The sequence below is a fragment of the Hypanus sabinus genome, chromosome 4 (genome assembly GCF_030144855.1).
Source record: "Hypanus sabinus isolate sHypSab1 chromosome 4, sHypSab1.hap1, whole genome shotgun sequence".
NCBI lineage: Eukaryota > Metazoa > Chordata > Chondrichthyes > Myliobatiformes > Dasyatidae > Hypanus > Hypanus sabinus.
This window is the reverse complement of record NC_082709.1, coordinates 133901183-133918412: the sequence shown is the minus strand read 5'-3', so window position 1 is coordinate 133918412 and position 17230 is coordinate 133901183. Positions and strand designations below refer to the sequence as shown.

The 17230-nt window shown below is 40.2% G+C and overlaps 1 protein-coding gene across 3 annotated transcripts in view; it reads right to left on the bottom strand.

The window, feature by feature from the left end:
* Positions 1-17230, bottom strand: part of pcyt1ba (phosphate cytidylyltransferase 1B, choline a) — a 99300-nt gene that overhangs the window by 10973 nt on the left and 71097 nt on the right. For all 3 annotated transcript variants that reach the window (XM_059968181.1, XM_059968179.1, XM_059968180.1), the window contains exons 5-7: positions 8520-8598; positions 6481-6623; positions 2286-2474 (exon numbers count right to left, since the gene is read on the bottom strand). In XM_059968181.1, the coding sequence (XP_059824164.1) occupies positions 2286-2474; positions 6481-6623; positions 8520-8598 (411 nt within the window). The remainder of the gene's footprint in view (positions 1-2285; positions 2475-6480; positions 6624-8519; positions 8599-17230) is intronic.

The following is a 17230-nucleotide window of genomic DNA, read 5'->3' as shown; positions in this document are numbered from 1 at the left end:
CTTTGTATTCTTTGTTGAAACTAATGAGCAATGCTTCAAAAATGAGACAAATTAATAACATAAATATTTGTTTAAAAGTCTTCATCCACCTTTTAGAAAAGGAATGCAATTTTGTATTTTTATGAATGATATTTACTTAATATATTTGCTCCCCTTTTGTCTAAAATTACTCTACTTTTAATTGCTCTTGAGTAGGAATTGATGGAGTTAAAGTCTGCTTCTGCAAGACAAGCAATACTCATTGCTTATTTCTGGCACAGAACATGAAACCTCCAGTTGATAGCAATCCTGTGACCTGAAAGTGCTATAACTAGATTTCTTTTACTTCAAGCAACACGTGTCTATGCCTTTTTTTTGCAAATGTTAAATAAGGTCTTTGCTCTCTATTATCGAGAACCACATTTTAACATTGAACCTGTGCTCTAAAATCCTCCAATAGAATAAAGGAAAGAAATTCCCGAATACAGAGGGTAAAATCAATTCCCCTAAATCCCAGTGAAACCAATTAACTTGCAGATAACTTAGTCCTACTATTTTAGCTGTCTAGTACTTAGAGTGCATTACTAAATAAAAATGTTAATAATGATATTTGGTCATAAAATAAATCTACCATAGGAGACAAGCAACACACACACAAAATGCTGGTGGAATGCAGCAGGCCAGGAATCTATAGGAAGAAGTACAGTCGATGTTTCGGGCTGAGACCCTTCGTCAGGACTAACTGAAAGAAAAGATAGTAAGAGATTTGAAAGTGGGAGGGGGAGGGGGAAATCCGAAATGATAGGAGAAGACCGGAGGGGGTGGGGTGAAGCCAAGAGCTGGGAAGATGACTGGTAAAAGGGATACAGAGCTGGAGAAGGAAGAGGATCATGGGACGGGAGGCCTAGGGAGAAAGAAAGAGGGAGGGGAGCACCAGAGGGCGATGGAGAGCAGGCAGAGTGATGGGCAGAGAGGGAGAAAGAAAAGGACGGGGGGAAATAAATAAATCAGGGATGGGGTAAGAAGGGGAGGAGGGGCAAAAACGGAAGTTAGAGAAATCAAAGTTCATGCCATCAGGTTGGAGGCTACCCAGACAATATATAAGGTGTTGTTCCTCCAATCTGAGTGTAGCTTCATCTTGACAGTAGATAGACATATCAGAATGGGAATGCGACGTGGAATTAAAATGTGTGGCCACTGAGAGATCCTGCTTTCTCTGGCGGACTGAGCATAGGTGTTCAGCAAAACGGTCTCTCAGTCTGCATCGGGTCTCACCAATATATAAAAGGTCATACCGGGAGCACCGGACACAGTATACCAAACCAGCCGACTCACAGGTGAAGTGTCACCTCACCTGGAAGGACTGTCTGGGGCCCTGAATAATGGTGATGGAGGAAGTGTCAGGGCAGATGTAGCACTTGTTCTGCTTACAAGGATAGGTGCCAGGAGGGAGATCGGTGGGAAGGGACGGGGACAAGGGACAAGGGAATGTACAAGGGAGTCACATAGGGAGCAATCCCTGTGGGAAGCAGAAGGGGGAGGGGGAAAGGAAAGACGTGCTTGGTAGTGGGATCCCGTTGGAGGTAGCGGAAGTTACGGAGAATTATACGTTGGGCCTGGAGGCTGGTGGGGTGGTAGGTGAGGACAAGGGGAACCCTATCCCAAGTTGGGTGGCAGGTGGATGGGGTGCCAGCAGATGTGCGTAAAATGAGAGAGATGTGTTTGAGAGCAGAGTTGATGGTGGAGGAAGAGAAGCCCCTTTGTTTAAAAGAGAAAGACATCTTTGTCCTGGAATGAAAAGCCTCATCCTGAGAGCAGATGCGGTGGAGATGGAGGAATTGCGAAAAGGGGATAGTATTTTTGCAAGGGATAGTATTTTTGCAAGAGATAGGGTGGGAAGAGGAATAGTCCAGGCAGCTGTGAGAGTCTGTACGCTTATAGTAGATATCAGTAGATAAGCCGTCTCCAGAGGTAGAGACAGAAAGATCAAGAACGGGGAGGGAGGTATCGGAAATGGACCAGGTAAATTTGAGGGCAGGGTGAAAGTTGGAGGCAGAGTTAATGAAGTGAACGAGCTCAGCATGCCTGCAGGAGGCAGTGCCAATGCAGTCGTCTTTGTAGTGAAAGAAAAGAAGGGAACAGATACCCGTATAGGCCATATGGTATATCCCATAGGAGAGCTTGTTTGGCAGTTTTTGAGTCAGAAATTGTAAAGATATTAGCTAGGCAGAGGTAATTGCATTTAATAACATATTTGTAATATTGAATTTGTGTATATTTTTGGAAGATATTCTTTAAAAACATACCCAAGCTCCATCTGGTCCAAACAGCTCTAAAAAGTTTCCAATAAATTCTCGTGATTTCTCTTCCCATTTTTGTATAAGGTCATGGCTTTTTTCCTCTACTTTGTAAACAAATTCTTTTGATTTTTCTTCTACATTTTTCACTTTTTCTTTCATTTTGTCAACCTGGTTTTGGAAACGATACTTCTTTTCCTGATAAGGGGGGGAGAAAGCAAAATGTTCAGGTCAGTGACTGAAATGGAGATGAAATAGTGTAAACTTTGTTTTTTTTTAAGTAAAGAAAATCTTCCACCATTCTTGCATCAACACCTCACCAAACCTCTCCTGGTCCTTAAGCAGTACCATAGCAGAACAGTGGGCAGATCTTTCTGGGCCCAGCCAGTGATAATTCCCTGCTGACAGTATCCTGCCAATTCCCTCTAATAAATGCTTAGGTTTTAAACAACAAATGATTCAGAACTAGGCACGTTTTATGTTGTCAGCAGTGAGGCAATACCACACACTGCCAATCCAATTGAAAGCTGTCTTCAAAGGCCTATGGGTCTTTGTGCATAATTTAAACTTTCCTCGTCATGTTGGCTCAAGGTATCAGTTCAGTGGAATCTGATGTACTGTATAATAACACCATTGCATAGCCTGAGCAGTAAATCACATTGTGCTCAAACAGCAAACCAGGGTATCACAAATAGTAAGCATTTTTAGACATAGTTAATTATATTATAGTAGATAAATTACCATTTCTAACAAAAAAAATGTTGACTTATATCCATGTTATTTTGAAATGTTTCTGACTATTATTTTTCTTGGGTGAGAAAAGTTAGCAGGCACTAACTAACACTCAATCAAAAAGGCAGAGCGTTTCAAAGCCTTTTCTACATTCACAATAGTTGGGAAATGCTTGAAGTTAACTCCATGATTCTACGATTTTTGCAGAGAAGCTTTCAATGATGCCTCCTGTGGTGGAACAGAGAATTACAGTAGCAACCTTGGATTTCACTGCATGTACATGCTCCAGCAGTTGCTCTCAGTAAGATGGTGAGTGTTGATGGTCTCAGCATGATCACATTTCCTGAACTACGATTGAAGGACCAAGCCCAATGTGGTAACATACTACTCTTACACATCAGCACCAAACTAAAAATCCGGCAAAAGTTGACTAACAGTTGACTAAAAACTGAAAATATTCCAAGTATTAAAAAAGTCTAAAAGGTGGACGTAACAAGCGAAAAAAGGTGCATTTTAGGGAATTAGCTTTACACTGAATATTAAATTTATATTTGTTCCTATACCCAGTTCATTAAGTTTGCAGATGACTTGGTCAGAAGGCACAATGAGATATATGTACATAGGTGCAAAGGGTTCAAAAAGACATTTACCTAGAATGTGAATGGGTACATGTTTGGATAATTTCACTTGAATTGAGGCATTAATTTTGGAAAGTTTCTCTTTTAAGGTTTTAGGCAGAAGGGTTTAGCTTTCTGAATCCACTGTCAGACTTTTTAACAGTATATTAATTTGGCAATACACTTCACTGCAAATTGGGCCAACCAACCAGAGTTCTTAAGAGGCCAGGAATATTCCAAGATAATCAAGTTAATGTTGCCAAATGAACATCCCTCCCCTTGCAAATAGTGCCAGTTCTGAAGAAAACACAATAATAGTTGGATAGGCCTCAAAGTTTCTTTGAGGAAACATGATAAGATTCTGACAGTCATCAAACAAATTTTATGACCTTTACAGTGTAAGTTATGAGTTTGAACATAATAGTAAGAGAAAGGAGTTAATTATTTGCTTTGTTTCAGGAGTTACAGTCCTTTAATCTGATCATCTGACACAGATAACTTCCAGCTGAATTGAGAAATGCTGATTTTTAACCTTCTGACACTTTCACTGTTCAAAGAATGACCTACACCAATGGATTTCAACACGTGAGGGCCAAACGTTGGCGGAAATGTTTTCAACCATATTCCACTTAGTGTCAAGTGGATTGTTCCTATCCACTTCCTCCTGAAGTCCCCACAATGACGGGCCGCTGCTTAGACAATTTAGTTCATTTGCAATGGTATAATGAACAATCAGGAGCACTAGATATGTGCTACAGCTGTTCTGTACAACTACACAATGGAAAACTGCCAATTGTGTCCGGACAGAAAAACACTCTGCGCTCTCAGGATCTTGTGTATTTCATGTGATCACCCATTATTCCTCCAAATGGAAGAACACAGGTTTAACTTTTCAGTTGTTCATAAGATAATGCTTCCTGTTGTTACTCAAGTGTTAAGTCCCCTACACTATCACCATCAATATGCTAGGAATTAGAACATAAGAAATAGGAGCAGGAGTAGGCCCTCAAGCCTGCTCCGCCATTCAATAAGATCATGGCTGATCTGGCCATGGACTCATCTCCATCTACCTGCCTTTTCCCCATAAAGCTTAATGTTCCTACTATACAAAAAGATTACCCATATCTGCACAAAACAAATAAATACATCACTTACTGTGGATTTAAACAAAATATATAATGTGGGCACCCTAGGTGAGGCCATCATTTACTACGCATCCCTAGATGAACTTATAAGATGGTGGTCAGTAATCTTGAACAGCTGAAAGAGCAGACCCAAGGCTGAGTTCCTGTATCAAGGGCCTCACCTCCTGACTGTCAAAGTCTTTCCATGGTCTACAAAACAAAGATCAAGAGCATGATGGAATGCTCTCCACCTACCTGGAAGAATGCATAAGACCATAATATATATATCTAGGAGCAGAAGTAGGCCATTCAGCCCATTGTATCTTCTCCGCAATTCAATCATGTGCTGATCCAATTCTTTCAGTCGTCACTACTCCCCTGTTTCTCCCCACGCCCTTTGATGCCTTGGCTAACCAAGAACCTAACTATTTCTGCCTTAAATGCACCCAATGACTTGGCCTCCACAGCCTCTCGTGGCAACAAATTTCATAGATTTACCACCATCTGACTAAAGTAATTTCTCCGTATTTCTGTTCCAAATGGATGTCCTTCAATCCTGAAGTCGTGCCCTCTTGTCCTAGACTCCCCTACCATGGGAAATAACTTTGCCACATCTAATCTGTTCAGGCTGTTTAATATTCTCCTGAACTCCAGGGAATACAGCCCAAGAGCTGCCAGACATTCCTCATATAGTAATTCTAACAATGCAGTCCTAACAATATTTCAGAAAGTCTACTACATGGACAAAACAGCTTACTTGATTGGCACTTCATCCAAAAACCTAAACATTTGCCTCTCCACTTATGGTAGACAGTGGTTGAAGTATGCACCATCTACTAAAGGTATGCAGTTACGTTTTCAAAAGCACTTTCCAAACCTATGAGTAGATGCATGGGAACAAGTTTTGTTACAGATACAATAATATTCTTACTTGGGAATACTTGATTGCTGCTGGTGTGGAATAAGCTAATTTGCTCTTAAAAAAAATCACATGACTTTAATAACTCATCAACCTGATGCCAGATTTTCTTGAGGAAAATTAGGAATGGGAAGGTGCACGCTGGTACAGCTAGTGACGCTTACATTATAAATGAGTAAACAACTTCCAACTGCTATTGTGCTTGTCTTCCTGCCCTCTCCATACCCCCACCCGAAACACCATAAGCTGTTGCTGAATTTTGCTAGGTAAAGCCATGATTTGTAGCCCGTAATTGGAATGGTGCTTGGAACAAAACAATTACAGATACTGAAGGGGATAAATTGGATGAACATCCTGGTCAGTGCAGAAATTGCATTGACAGCTGCACAAGTAATGCGGTGACTCAGCAATGACAGACTCAAGTGGAAGATGTAACAGCAACACCAGCAAAGGAAGCAGGGAGAAATCAAAATTAAATGACAGTAAACTGGAAGAAAATTTTTGATTGGAACTCACACCACATTACCAAAATTAAACAGCGTTGTTCATTGACAGCAAAGTTATTTTACTTTCCTTAGTGTGATAACATGAAGTCATGGAGCCATTCATCAGAATGTGTGAGCAGGCAGAACAGCTTTTTATTATTGCTAACAGGGAGTCTGTTGCCCAGCAATACTGAATCTTTGCTGCAGAGCAATTTGCATTGTAAGCAACCCCTTCGAGTCCGAGCTAGACAAAGCCAGCATTTAGTTAGAACTTTGTACAATAGCATTCTCATGGTATGAAAGGTCACAAGATAATAGGAGACTCACATTTATGAAACTAACGTTAAGCTCTTTGGCTGTGTAACCTCTCTGGAGGTTACGTCGGGCATAAACATCATAATCTCGTACAATTCTGGTGATTAGGTCAGAGGTAGAAATACCTTCTGTTCTTTGTGTGGGAACAAACATACCTAAAAAAAAGAAAGGATAATTTGCAATGTCAATAAAAAGCATTAAAACACATTATTTACCAGTTTTACACTACATTGGAGTGTACCAAGATTTAATTTCGAAACAGTTACTACTCTGAAAGCACTTAATAGCAATAACGCTTTCTGAAATTCTGAGACTGTAAAAGATTTTACGTAGATGGAGATTTATCTTTTTAAAATCAAATGATTCCTATCCTCATACTGTGTGGTAAATAAAATGCACAGATGCTATGTATGAGCTCTATATCTTGCAATGTTTGGACATATCTCACCGGGTTTGTGCTATTGAATATGTTTTTATAAGTATATAACTTCTGTGGTACCTCCAGCAGGTTTGCTTACCCAAGGATTCCATGCGAGAGCCTTGGCATCTAATACAATGTTAAAGTGCCCTCTGCTGGTTGAATAGAGCTGCATCAACAGACAATGCCACCAACCAAAGGTTTTATTCTCCCGACCAGTCAGTTATTTGCAAAATGTACACAGGAACATTTTGGAGGAGAAAAGGGAGGGGTGGAAATAGAAATGATCTGGAAAACAAATCCAATGTCCTAAAGATGGAATAAAATGTAAAGTGCAATGTGCTTACAAAGCTCAATCTTTCAATTCAGATTTCTGGCCCCTCCATACTGGCATGACTGCCGTAATAAAACACTTGTGTCATTTCCTCTATGAATATGAATATCTTCATGCTCCTTGATCACCTTTGTTTTCAGTAAAATCAGGCAAACAACTTTCTGCAACATTCCTCCTCCATGGTTCACACCCAGCTTTTTATTTGCTCTAATATATAATTTTTGCTTCCCCCAACACCCCTCGTATGTACTCAATTTTATTGACAGTTCCTGTAGTTATGGGGTCAGTTTCCATGTCTACATATATAGCACTAGACCAACCACTTTTCTCCGGTTTGAACTCTTCACCTAGGCCACAGCATCTGGTGAGTGGAGCTTCTGACCCCTTATTTTCCCCCCATCAGAGTCATCCCGTTAGAGCATTCTCTTCCCTGCCTCTATTCACTATACTTACACTCAGGCCTTTTTCTGTTCTAGAACCAGTCATTCAAACCTTTATTTTTCCCTTTTATGTTTTAGAACAAATCCTCAAAACATTATTTTTTTCTGTTCTAGACTCACTCCTCAAACCCCTCTCTGTTCTGGAACCATTCGGCGGGCCTGAATCTTCATGTTCTAGAACCACTCATTGAGTCTTTTCTGTTCCAGAACCCCATCTGATCCTATCTGTTCCAGAACAATTCTCCAAACTTTTTTGTTCTGGAACTATTCCTCAAGCTTTTATTTTTCTGTTCTAGAATTATTTCTCAAGCCTCTTTCTGTTCTAGAACAGTTGGTTTCCTGACTTCCAAATAACATGACTTACATGAGTCCTACAGAGCTTCATAAATAAAATTCCGGTGCCTGAATCTTACTAAGCTGCTTTATCATATTTTCTGTCTTTGTTGAGTTGCATCTGTTTCCAATTCATCAATGCCTTGTACATTCCATTCTTAGGTTAAAACTTTCCTTGACTTCACCAGTATTGATAATCCCCAATGTCTGTAAAAATTACAACTCTTTATACATTTGACTTGAGCCTTTTCTACATGAGGGCCATATTTTCATTGGAATTCTCTAACCCCCTCCACCTCAATCTCCTAAACTTGGTTTCCATCTTCATTCCCTTCCTACCCTAACTTCTGTAAAATATTTTATACCATCTATCTGTGTTGAAGATGTATATAAATACAAGCTGGCATTGTACCGTTTACGATGAACAAATGCAGCAAGGCAAATACCCAAATAAGTATTCCCAATGTATATTTAAGTATATTTGATTTCAGCCATTATTATATAGTAAGTTTTGTCATCAACCTACCAGCTTCCTTAATGTGTTTATAGACATCATCCGATCCAGCAGAGGAATATGGAATATCATCATGTGCCACAAAATCAATCTAAAAGAGAGTTAAGTTACAAGTTGGTATATTAATAATTTCAGATCAGTTATACAAATTCTTAAGATTCCTATGTACCCTGAGCCATAGGACTGGTTTTTGTGTTTTTCCTGCCTGACAAAGCAGGTGACTATTTTCCCTGTTCAGCTGAAGTGGCCTGTACTAAGGACATCCTCAAGAGCCATGGCATGGAAATGGGCCCTTTGGCATATTGTATCTCTGCCAAACATCATGCCTATCTCTTCAAATCCCACTTGCTTGCATTAATTCCATTTCCCTCTTGCTTGTTCAATTCTCTGTTCTTTTCCTCTTAAATGTTGTTACTATTTTTGCTTCCACCACCACCTCTCAAAGCTGATTCCAGATGTCAACTACCTTTTGTTTGGAAGCATTTACCTCTTAGATCCCCTCTAAACCTCTTCTCTCTGACCTTATTCCTATGCCCTCTATTTTTGGACAGTCCTAGCATGGAAAATTAGATTCTGGCTACCCTTTCTCTCTACCTGTCATAATCTTATATACTATCACCACGTCACCTCTTAGTCTTGTACAGCGATGGAATACATCAGACCCTTCAGCTCAATTTCTACTGATTAATGAAAGGGACTTTAAACTAACATACTGCATGATCTCACAATAATCCTGTGCAAACCTTGGAATCTTTACATTGCAATGCGATTGAGTTTCCGTCATTGGGAGCTGGACTGAGGGGAAAGTGCTCAATATGCATTGATATGAGAAAGTGCTGAATATTCCTGAGAAAATGCTGGCCATTGGCTGGGCTTTGAAAACAGTGAATTTTTTGATGAATGACTCTGTTGATTAATACCATATACCTCATTTCAGCGTGTGTGGGTGTACACAGAAAAGGAACATTTACAACATTAATAGAATTTCTGCCTCTTCTTTGATCCATTTGACAAACCCTCAAAGCTCTGTCCTCAAGCTACTTTCACAGACATAAGTATTTTTTGTAGACAACATTGATTTTACATTGATTCCATCATTTTCCCCTCCACCACTCTTTCCACTGATCAAGGATCAAGGATGGTCCTTAATTCCTTAAAAACAGAACATTCTAGGAACACTCAAACAAGTCAGGCAGCATTGTTGGAAAAAGGAAGAGCTGATATTTCAGGTCTAGGATCCTTTATCAGAATCTGACACATTTAACATTTTCACAGATACTGTTTAACCTGCTTGATGTTTCCACTATCTGCAGATCTTATTTCAGATTTCCTTCACAGTTTTTGATTTCTCTCAGGAAATTCCATATTTGTAACATAGATAAAAGACAATGGTGTCAACTGAACAGGTTGCTAAGAGTACCCGACAATCATGTCCAGCATATAAAAATATGCATTATTGGATCCCACAGAAGGAAGAAAATGAGATGATGTGTTGATGACGACTAAATGAGGGAGTCTGTTTAGCACTAATGAGCAGGAAACATGCTGCCTTCTGGAAGGCAGGCAAATTATTTAGACTTCTGATAAAATGGATGAGAGTAATGAGTGTTTGGAGGAAAAATCAGTAATTGTGGGAAGGAAACACTGAGGACTTGAGATAAGCTAAAGCACTGAGAAGAAAGTATGGTAGAGAAGGTAGTGAATGATAACGGTTTGTAGGGAATAAGGTTGGGGAACATTTACAATTAATAAAAAGACATTTCTTTTAAAATCTACCCTTTGCCTGTGTCAAGTTATTCTGCTAGTAAATGCACAAAGTGAACCTCAAAGCAAGAAGTCAACCTTCATTTATGGTGATGATGATCATTTCCAAATATAATGATCAGTTAAGACCATAAGACATAGGAGCAGAATTAGGCTATTTGGCCCATCAAGTCCATCATGGCTGATTTATTACTATCTCAACCCGAATCTCCTGCCTTCTCTCCATAACCTCTGATGCCGATTAATCAAAAACCTGTCAACTTCAGCTTAAATACACCCTACGTATTGGCCTGCACACCCACCTGTGCCAATGAATTCCACCGATTCACCACCCTCCGGCAAAAGGATTTTTTCCTCATCTTTGTTCTAAACGGACATCCCTCTATTCTGAGGCTGTGCTCTCTGGTCCTAAACACCCTCAATATAGAAACCATCCCCTCCACATCCACTCCAGACCTTTCAATATACAATAGGTTGCAATGAGAACCTGCCCCTCAGTTCTTCTAAACACCAGCTAATACATACACAGAACTATCAAATGCTCCTCACACGTTAACCCTTTCATTCCCAGAATAATTCTCGCAAACCTTCTCTGGACCCCCTCCAATGCCAGCTCATCTTTTCTTAAATAAGGGGCTCAAAACTGCTCACAATAATCCAAGTGTAGTCTGACTAATGCCTTACAAAGCCTCAGCATAATATCCTTGCTTTTGTATTATATTCCTCTCAAAATGAATGCTAACATTGCATATGCCTTCCTCACCACCGACTCAGTCCACAAGTAGGGAGTCCTTCATGAGGACACCCAAGTCTCTTTGCACCTCTGACTTTTGAATTTTCTCTCGATTTAGAAAATAGTCCACGCCTTTACTCATTCCAGCAAAGTGATCACAATCATGCACTCCCTACACGATATTCCATCTGCCACTTTGCCCATTCTCCCAATCTGTCAAACTCCTTCTGCAGACACCCTGCTTCCTCAATGCTGCCTGCCCCTCCACCTATCTTCATATTGTCTGCAAACTTGGCCAGAAAGCCATCAATTTCATCATGCAAATCATTGACATATAACGTGAAAAGAAGTGGTCCCAATACTCTGTGAAACACCACTAGTCACCAGAAGCCAATCAGAACAGACTCCTTAATTCCCAGTCTTTTCCTCCTGCCAGTCAGCCAATCTTCTATCCATGCTCGCACCTTTCCAAAATACCATGGGCAGTCTCATATGTCGCACCTTGTCAAGGCCTTCTAAAAATCTGCATAAACAAATCCACTGATTCTCTTTTGTCTATCCTGCCTGTCATTTCCTCAATGAATTCCAACAAATTTGTCAGGAAATATAGGCTGACCATGACCTAGGCTGATCATGTTCCTCCAAGTATCCTGAAACCTCATCCTTAATAATGGACTCCAAAATCTTCCCAACCACTGATGTCAGACTAACTGGCCTATAATTTCCTTTCTTCTGCCTCCCTCCCTTCTTAAAGAGTGGAGTACCATTTGCTATTTCCCAGTCCTCCAGGAACCATTCCAAAATTTAGTGATTCTTGAAAGGTCATTTTTAATGCCCCACAATCTCTTCAGCTACCTCTTTCAGAATCCTGGGTGTAGTCTCTCTGGTCCAGGTGACCTATCTACCTTCAGATTTTTCAGCTTCCCAAACACCTTCTCCTTAGTAATAGCAACTACACTCACTTCTGCTACCTGACACTCTCAAATTTCTGGCATCTTGCTAGTGTCTTCCACAGCGAAGACTGACACAAAACACTTATTCATTTTGTCTACAATCATTTTGTTTCCCCATTACTATCTCTCCAGTATCATTTTCCAGTGGTCCAACATCCACTCTTGCCTCTCCTTTACTCTTTATATAGCTGTAAAAACTCTTTCGGTATCCTCTTTTAGATTATCAGCTAGCTTACCCTTATAATTCATCTTTTTGCTCTTAATGGCTTTTTTAGTTGCCTTGAGTTTGTTTTTAAAAGCTTCCCAATTCTCTAACTTCCCACTAATTTTTGCTATGTTTATGCCCTCCCTTTTCCTTTTATGCTGTCTTTGACTTCCCTTTCAGCTCGGTTGCATCACTCTCCCTTTAGATACTTCATCTTCGGTATGCTTCTATCCTGTGCCTTCCATCCAGACTGGCCCCAGAAGCTCCAGCCATTGCTGTTGCACCATCATCTCTGCTAGTATCCCCTTCCAATCAACTTTGGCTAATCCCTCTGTGATTCTTTCTACTCCACCGAGATACTGATACATCCAATTTTAGCTTCTCCTTCTCAAACTGCAGCATGAGTTCGATCATGTTATGGTCACTCCCTCCCAAGGGTTCCTTTACCTTTAAGCTTCCTAATCAAATCTGGGTCATTACATAACATCCAAACCAGAAATGTTATTCCCCTAACGGACTCAACCACAAGCTGCTCTAAAAATCCATCTCATAAGCATCCTACAAATTCCCTCTCTTAACCAAACTGATTTTCCCCATCTACCTGAATATTGAAATCCCAATGACTTGTGCAGCATTACCCTTTATGCATCCCTTTCCTATATTCAGTTGATGAACTGGATACTGGAAGAATTCCTCTATTGTGCAGAAGATTCTATTGCATGCCTTCTGACTAAATGATGAAGATGTTCCTCACATAGATGCAGTCAGAAGTGTTGAGCCTTTCCAACATTTTCTGCTTTTATTTCGGATTTCTGTCATCTTCACTACTTTCCTCCCTTAGCATAAAGGATCAGTCTGAAAGTCAGTGCTAGATACAACCCATCAGATGGTCCTGAATCAAACACTTGCCCTTGGAAGGATGGAGAGATGAAAGGACTAGATGAGCAGTAATCAATACATGAAGGGACAAGAAATAATAGAGGAAGATGACAAAATGAATAGGGAGTGGAGGGGCAGTAATAGCTGAGACTGGGCCACAAGCTGAAACAGAGCTTTAATGGGATTCATTAAAAGCGAGTAGTTAATTAATTAAAAAGGGTCACAAAAGTAGTGTTTTCCCAAAATAATTAAGCAAAATGAGTTTTTAGAAGCCTAGTTTGAACTTCAAGTGTAAATGAAATAAGTAAGTGCCATTAGTAATAGGGTTGAGTGGCTGAGCTGGCAGGAACCTTCAGGACTAATTACAAAAAAACAACTCTGGATTTTCTTATGCTGGGTCATTTATGGCACTTTCTTTTCAACAGAGACATCCAGAGATTTGAGTTGATAAAATTTTATTAGGTTTGCAATACGCTTGATGGGTACTATGAGTGAACAAATTAACATCTATTGGATTGCTCCCAAGAATTAGACATTTATTTTGGGAAGCAACCCACAAATCAACATTAAAGATGAATTTTGACTGGGGGAAAAAAAAACAGAATTTGACATGAAATATTGGAGGATGTGCAGCAGCAAAATGACACCTGGCATGGAAAAAACTTGTATCTTGTGAAGGGCAGATGAGATTTTGCATAGATAGGAAAGGCGTTTTTAAACACTTCTTATGCCTTTAAATTGCCCTTGAGTGTGCTTTATATAGTGTAGTTGCTGAGGTGTTGTCCATCATCCGTCTGCACAAAGAGGAGTGGTAGCAGCTAGCTTATCGCTTCACAGTGCCAGCTGTAAGATTGGGGTTCGATTCCCACCACTGCCTGTGGAGATATTGTATGTTCTCCCTGTGCCTGTGTGGGTTTGCTCTGGGTGCTCCAGCTTCCTCCCACAGACGTACGGATTAGTGAGTTCTGGGCATGCTATGTTGGCATTAGAAGTGGGGCGACACTTGTGGGCTGCCCAGCACAAACCTCGCTGATTTAATTTGACACAAATGACATATTTCACTGTGTGCTTCAATGTTTTCATGTACATGTGATAAATAAAGATAGTCTTTAAATCTTTAATGCTTTCAAAGTATCTTTGATGTTTTTGAGATGTTGGTCAAGGGTGAACTATGGGCCAGGATGCCAGCAATAGCTCCTCTGCACTCTTCAAAACTTCTGCAATGAAATTCTTTGTCTCTACCTGAGAGGACAGTCAAGGCTTTGATTTAATGTTGCTGTAAAAGATCTCACCTCTGTCAGTATACCATGCTAAAAGTAAGCCTTGGGTTTTATGCTTAGGCTCTGGACTGGTTTAAACCTTCTGACTTAGAAGAACTTCCAAATATTACTACCTTAAGGCCATATTTCATTCTTAAAGTTGTTTATAACATTATTAAATTGATATAATCTACATCTGTGTATGTGTGCTCACCTTGGACAGTTAGTTCTTTAAGGTATGGACATGGGGATATTCTAGAAGCCTTGAGGAGAATGGTGACCACGGAGTGAATGATGTGTTAGGACTTTGAATCTAGTCTGTGTGAGAAAATGAGACTGAATGCCAGAAGAGGAAAAAGATGAATGATCAGCTTGTAAAAATTATGCAGTTGGAAAAGGAAACTGCAACATAAATGAATCTGAACCACAAGGTAAACTATGTGCAGAGGGTGAGTTTGTTCAGCAACAGGTGGAGATGATTGGATACTTCCCTGCCAATGAACTTTGGTGTATCCGCACTCCTGTGGATGAGTCCAACTGTTTTAATGGGCAAAATTGAGTTATAACTATTCTTAACAAATACTACAAATGGGGTCTAACTAGTTTTATAGAGCTGCAACATTATCTTGCAGCTCTTAACTCAGTCCCCCAACTAATGAAAACAAACACAACATACATCTTCTTAACTAGCTTATCAACTTGTGTGCCACTGCAAATAATCTTGCCATTAACCTTGCATTCCGCCTCCAAGTTTGACCTTCCAAAGTGAATCACTTCACACTTCACTAGATTAAACTCCATCTGCCACTTATCAGACCAGATTTACATCCTATCAAAGGTCTATTGTAACCTATAACAACATTCTATACTATCCATAACATCATCAAACCTTGCATAATCTGCAAACTTTCTAACCCACTCTTCCATTTCCTCATCTAAGTAATTTACAAATATCACAAAGAGCAGGGGTCCACTAGTCACAGACCTCCAAACAGAATATACTCCATCTACTACCTTAAGTCAATTCCTCATCCACGCAGCCAAGCTTCCCTGGATCCACTGCCTCCTCGCTTTCTAAATGAGCCTACCATGGAGAACATTGTTGAATACATGACTAAAATCCATATACACCACATCTAGTGCTCTACCTTCATCAAGTTGTTTTGTCACTTCCTTGAAGAAGCCAATCAGGCTTGTGAAGCACTACCCGCCCTCACAAAGCCATGCTGACTATCCCTAATCAGACTATGTTTCTCCAAATGCTTATAAATCCTGCCTCTAAGAATCTCCTCCAATAGCTTTCCTACTACTGATATAATTCCCAGGATTATCCCTATTATCTTTTTTTTAAAAAAGGAATAACACTTGGCACCCTCCATTTATCTGGTATTGCTCTTATGGCTAGTGGGGATACAAAGATCATCGGCAAAAAGCACAGTAATATCTTCTCTCACTTCCTGTGGTACACTGGGTATATCTCATCTGGCCCTGGGGACTCGTCCATCCTAATGTTTTTCAAAAGTTCCAGTACATCTTCTTTCTTAACCTTGGCATGTTAGCCTGTTCTACACTGACTTGACATTTGTTAAGTTCTCCCTCACTGGTGAATACTGAAACAAAGGATTCCTACCTCCTCCGACTCCATGCACTTTTCTTTCACTGTCCCTGATCGATCCTATTCTTACTCTCTTTATCCTTCTCTGTTCTTCACGTACGTGTAGAATACTTTTGTGTTTTCCACAGTCCTACTCACTAATGCCTTCTCATGCCTCTTCTAGCTCTCTTAAGTCTATTCCTAAACTCTTTCCTAACTACTTTACTACTTTTAAGAGCACTGTCTCATACCTGCTTCCTAAACCTTAAGTTTGTGTCCTTTTTCCCCTTGATCAGATTTTCCACTTCTGTTGTCAACCATGGTTCCTTCTTCCTACCATCATTTCCCTGTCTAAAGGAGACAAACCTATGCAGAAGCCCTGCAACTGCTCCCTAAAACACTTCCACATTTCCATAGTTCATTTCCCTGAGAACATCTGTTCCCAGTTTACATTCCCAAGTTCCTGCCTAATAGCATCATAATTCACCCTCTCCTAACTAAGTACTGTAAATACTTTACAATGCTGTCTGTTCCTATTCCTCTCTTAGACTATGCCAAAGGTGGGGGGGGGGGTGGGTTGTGGTCACTGTCTTCAAATGCTCAACACCAAGAGATCTGTCAACTTACTAGGTTCATTGCCTAATACTAGATTCAGTATAGCCTCTCTTCTAGTTGGCCGGTCCGGATATCTTGTGAAGATCCTGAACACACTTAACAAAACCTCATCTAGACATTTTACAGGAAGGAGGTTCCATTCAACATTAGGGAAGATGAAGTCACCATGACAACAACCTTGTTATTTTTACATCTTTTCAGAATCTCTCTACTGATCTGCTCAGTGGTGTCTCTGTTGTTATTGGCATGCCAATAGAATACTCCCTACAGAGTGATTACTTCTTCCTGTTTCTGACTTCACCAACACTGACCCAGTTGATGATCCCTCCAGAACATCTCCCCTTTCTGCAGCTGTAATACTATGCTGGTTAGCAATACCTACCCCCACCTCTCTCCCTGTCCCTTTTGAAAAGTCTAAACCCTAGATCATACAGCAGACAATAGTGCCCTTGTGACTGCCAAGACTCTGTGATGGCTACAATCTCATAGTTCCATGTATTGATCCATGTTGTAAGTTCATCACCCTTGTTTCTAATATTTCTCGCATTAAAGTAGACAGATTTCAACAAATTTCACTGACTGCAATTATGCCCTAGTTACTGCCTTTCCTTCCCGATAGTCTCACTACACATTGCATTTACCTTTACACCAACTACTCCATCATCTGACCTGTCACTCGAGTTACTATCCCTCTGCAATGTTAGTTTAAAACCTTCCCAAC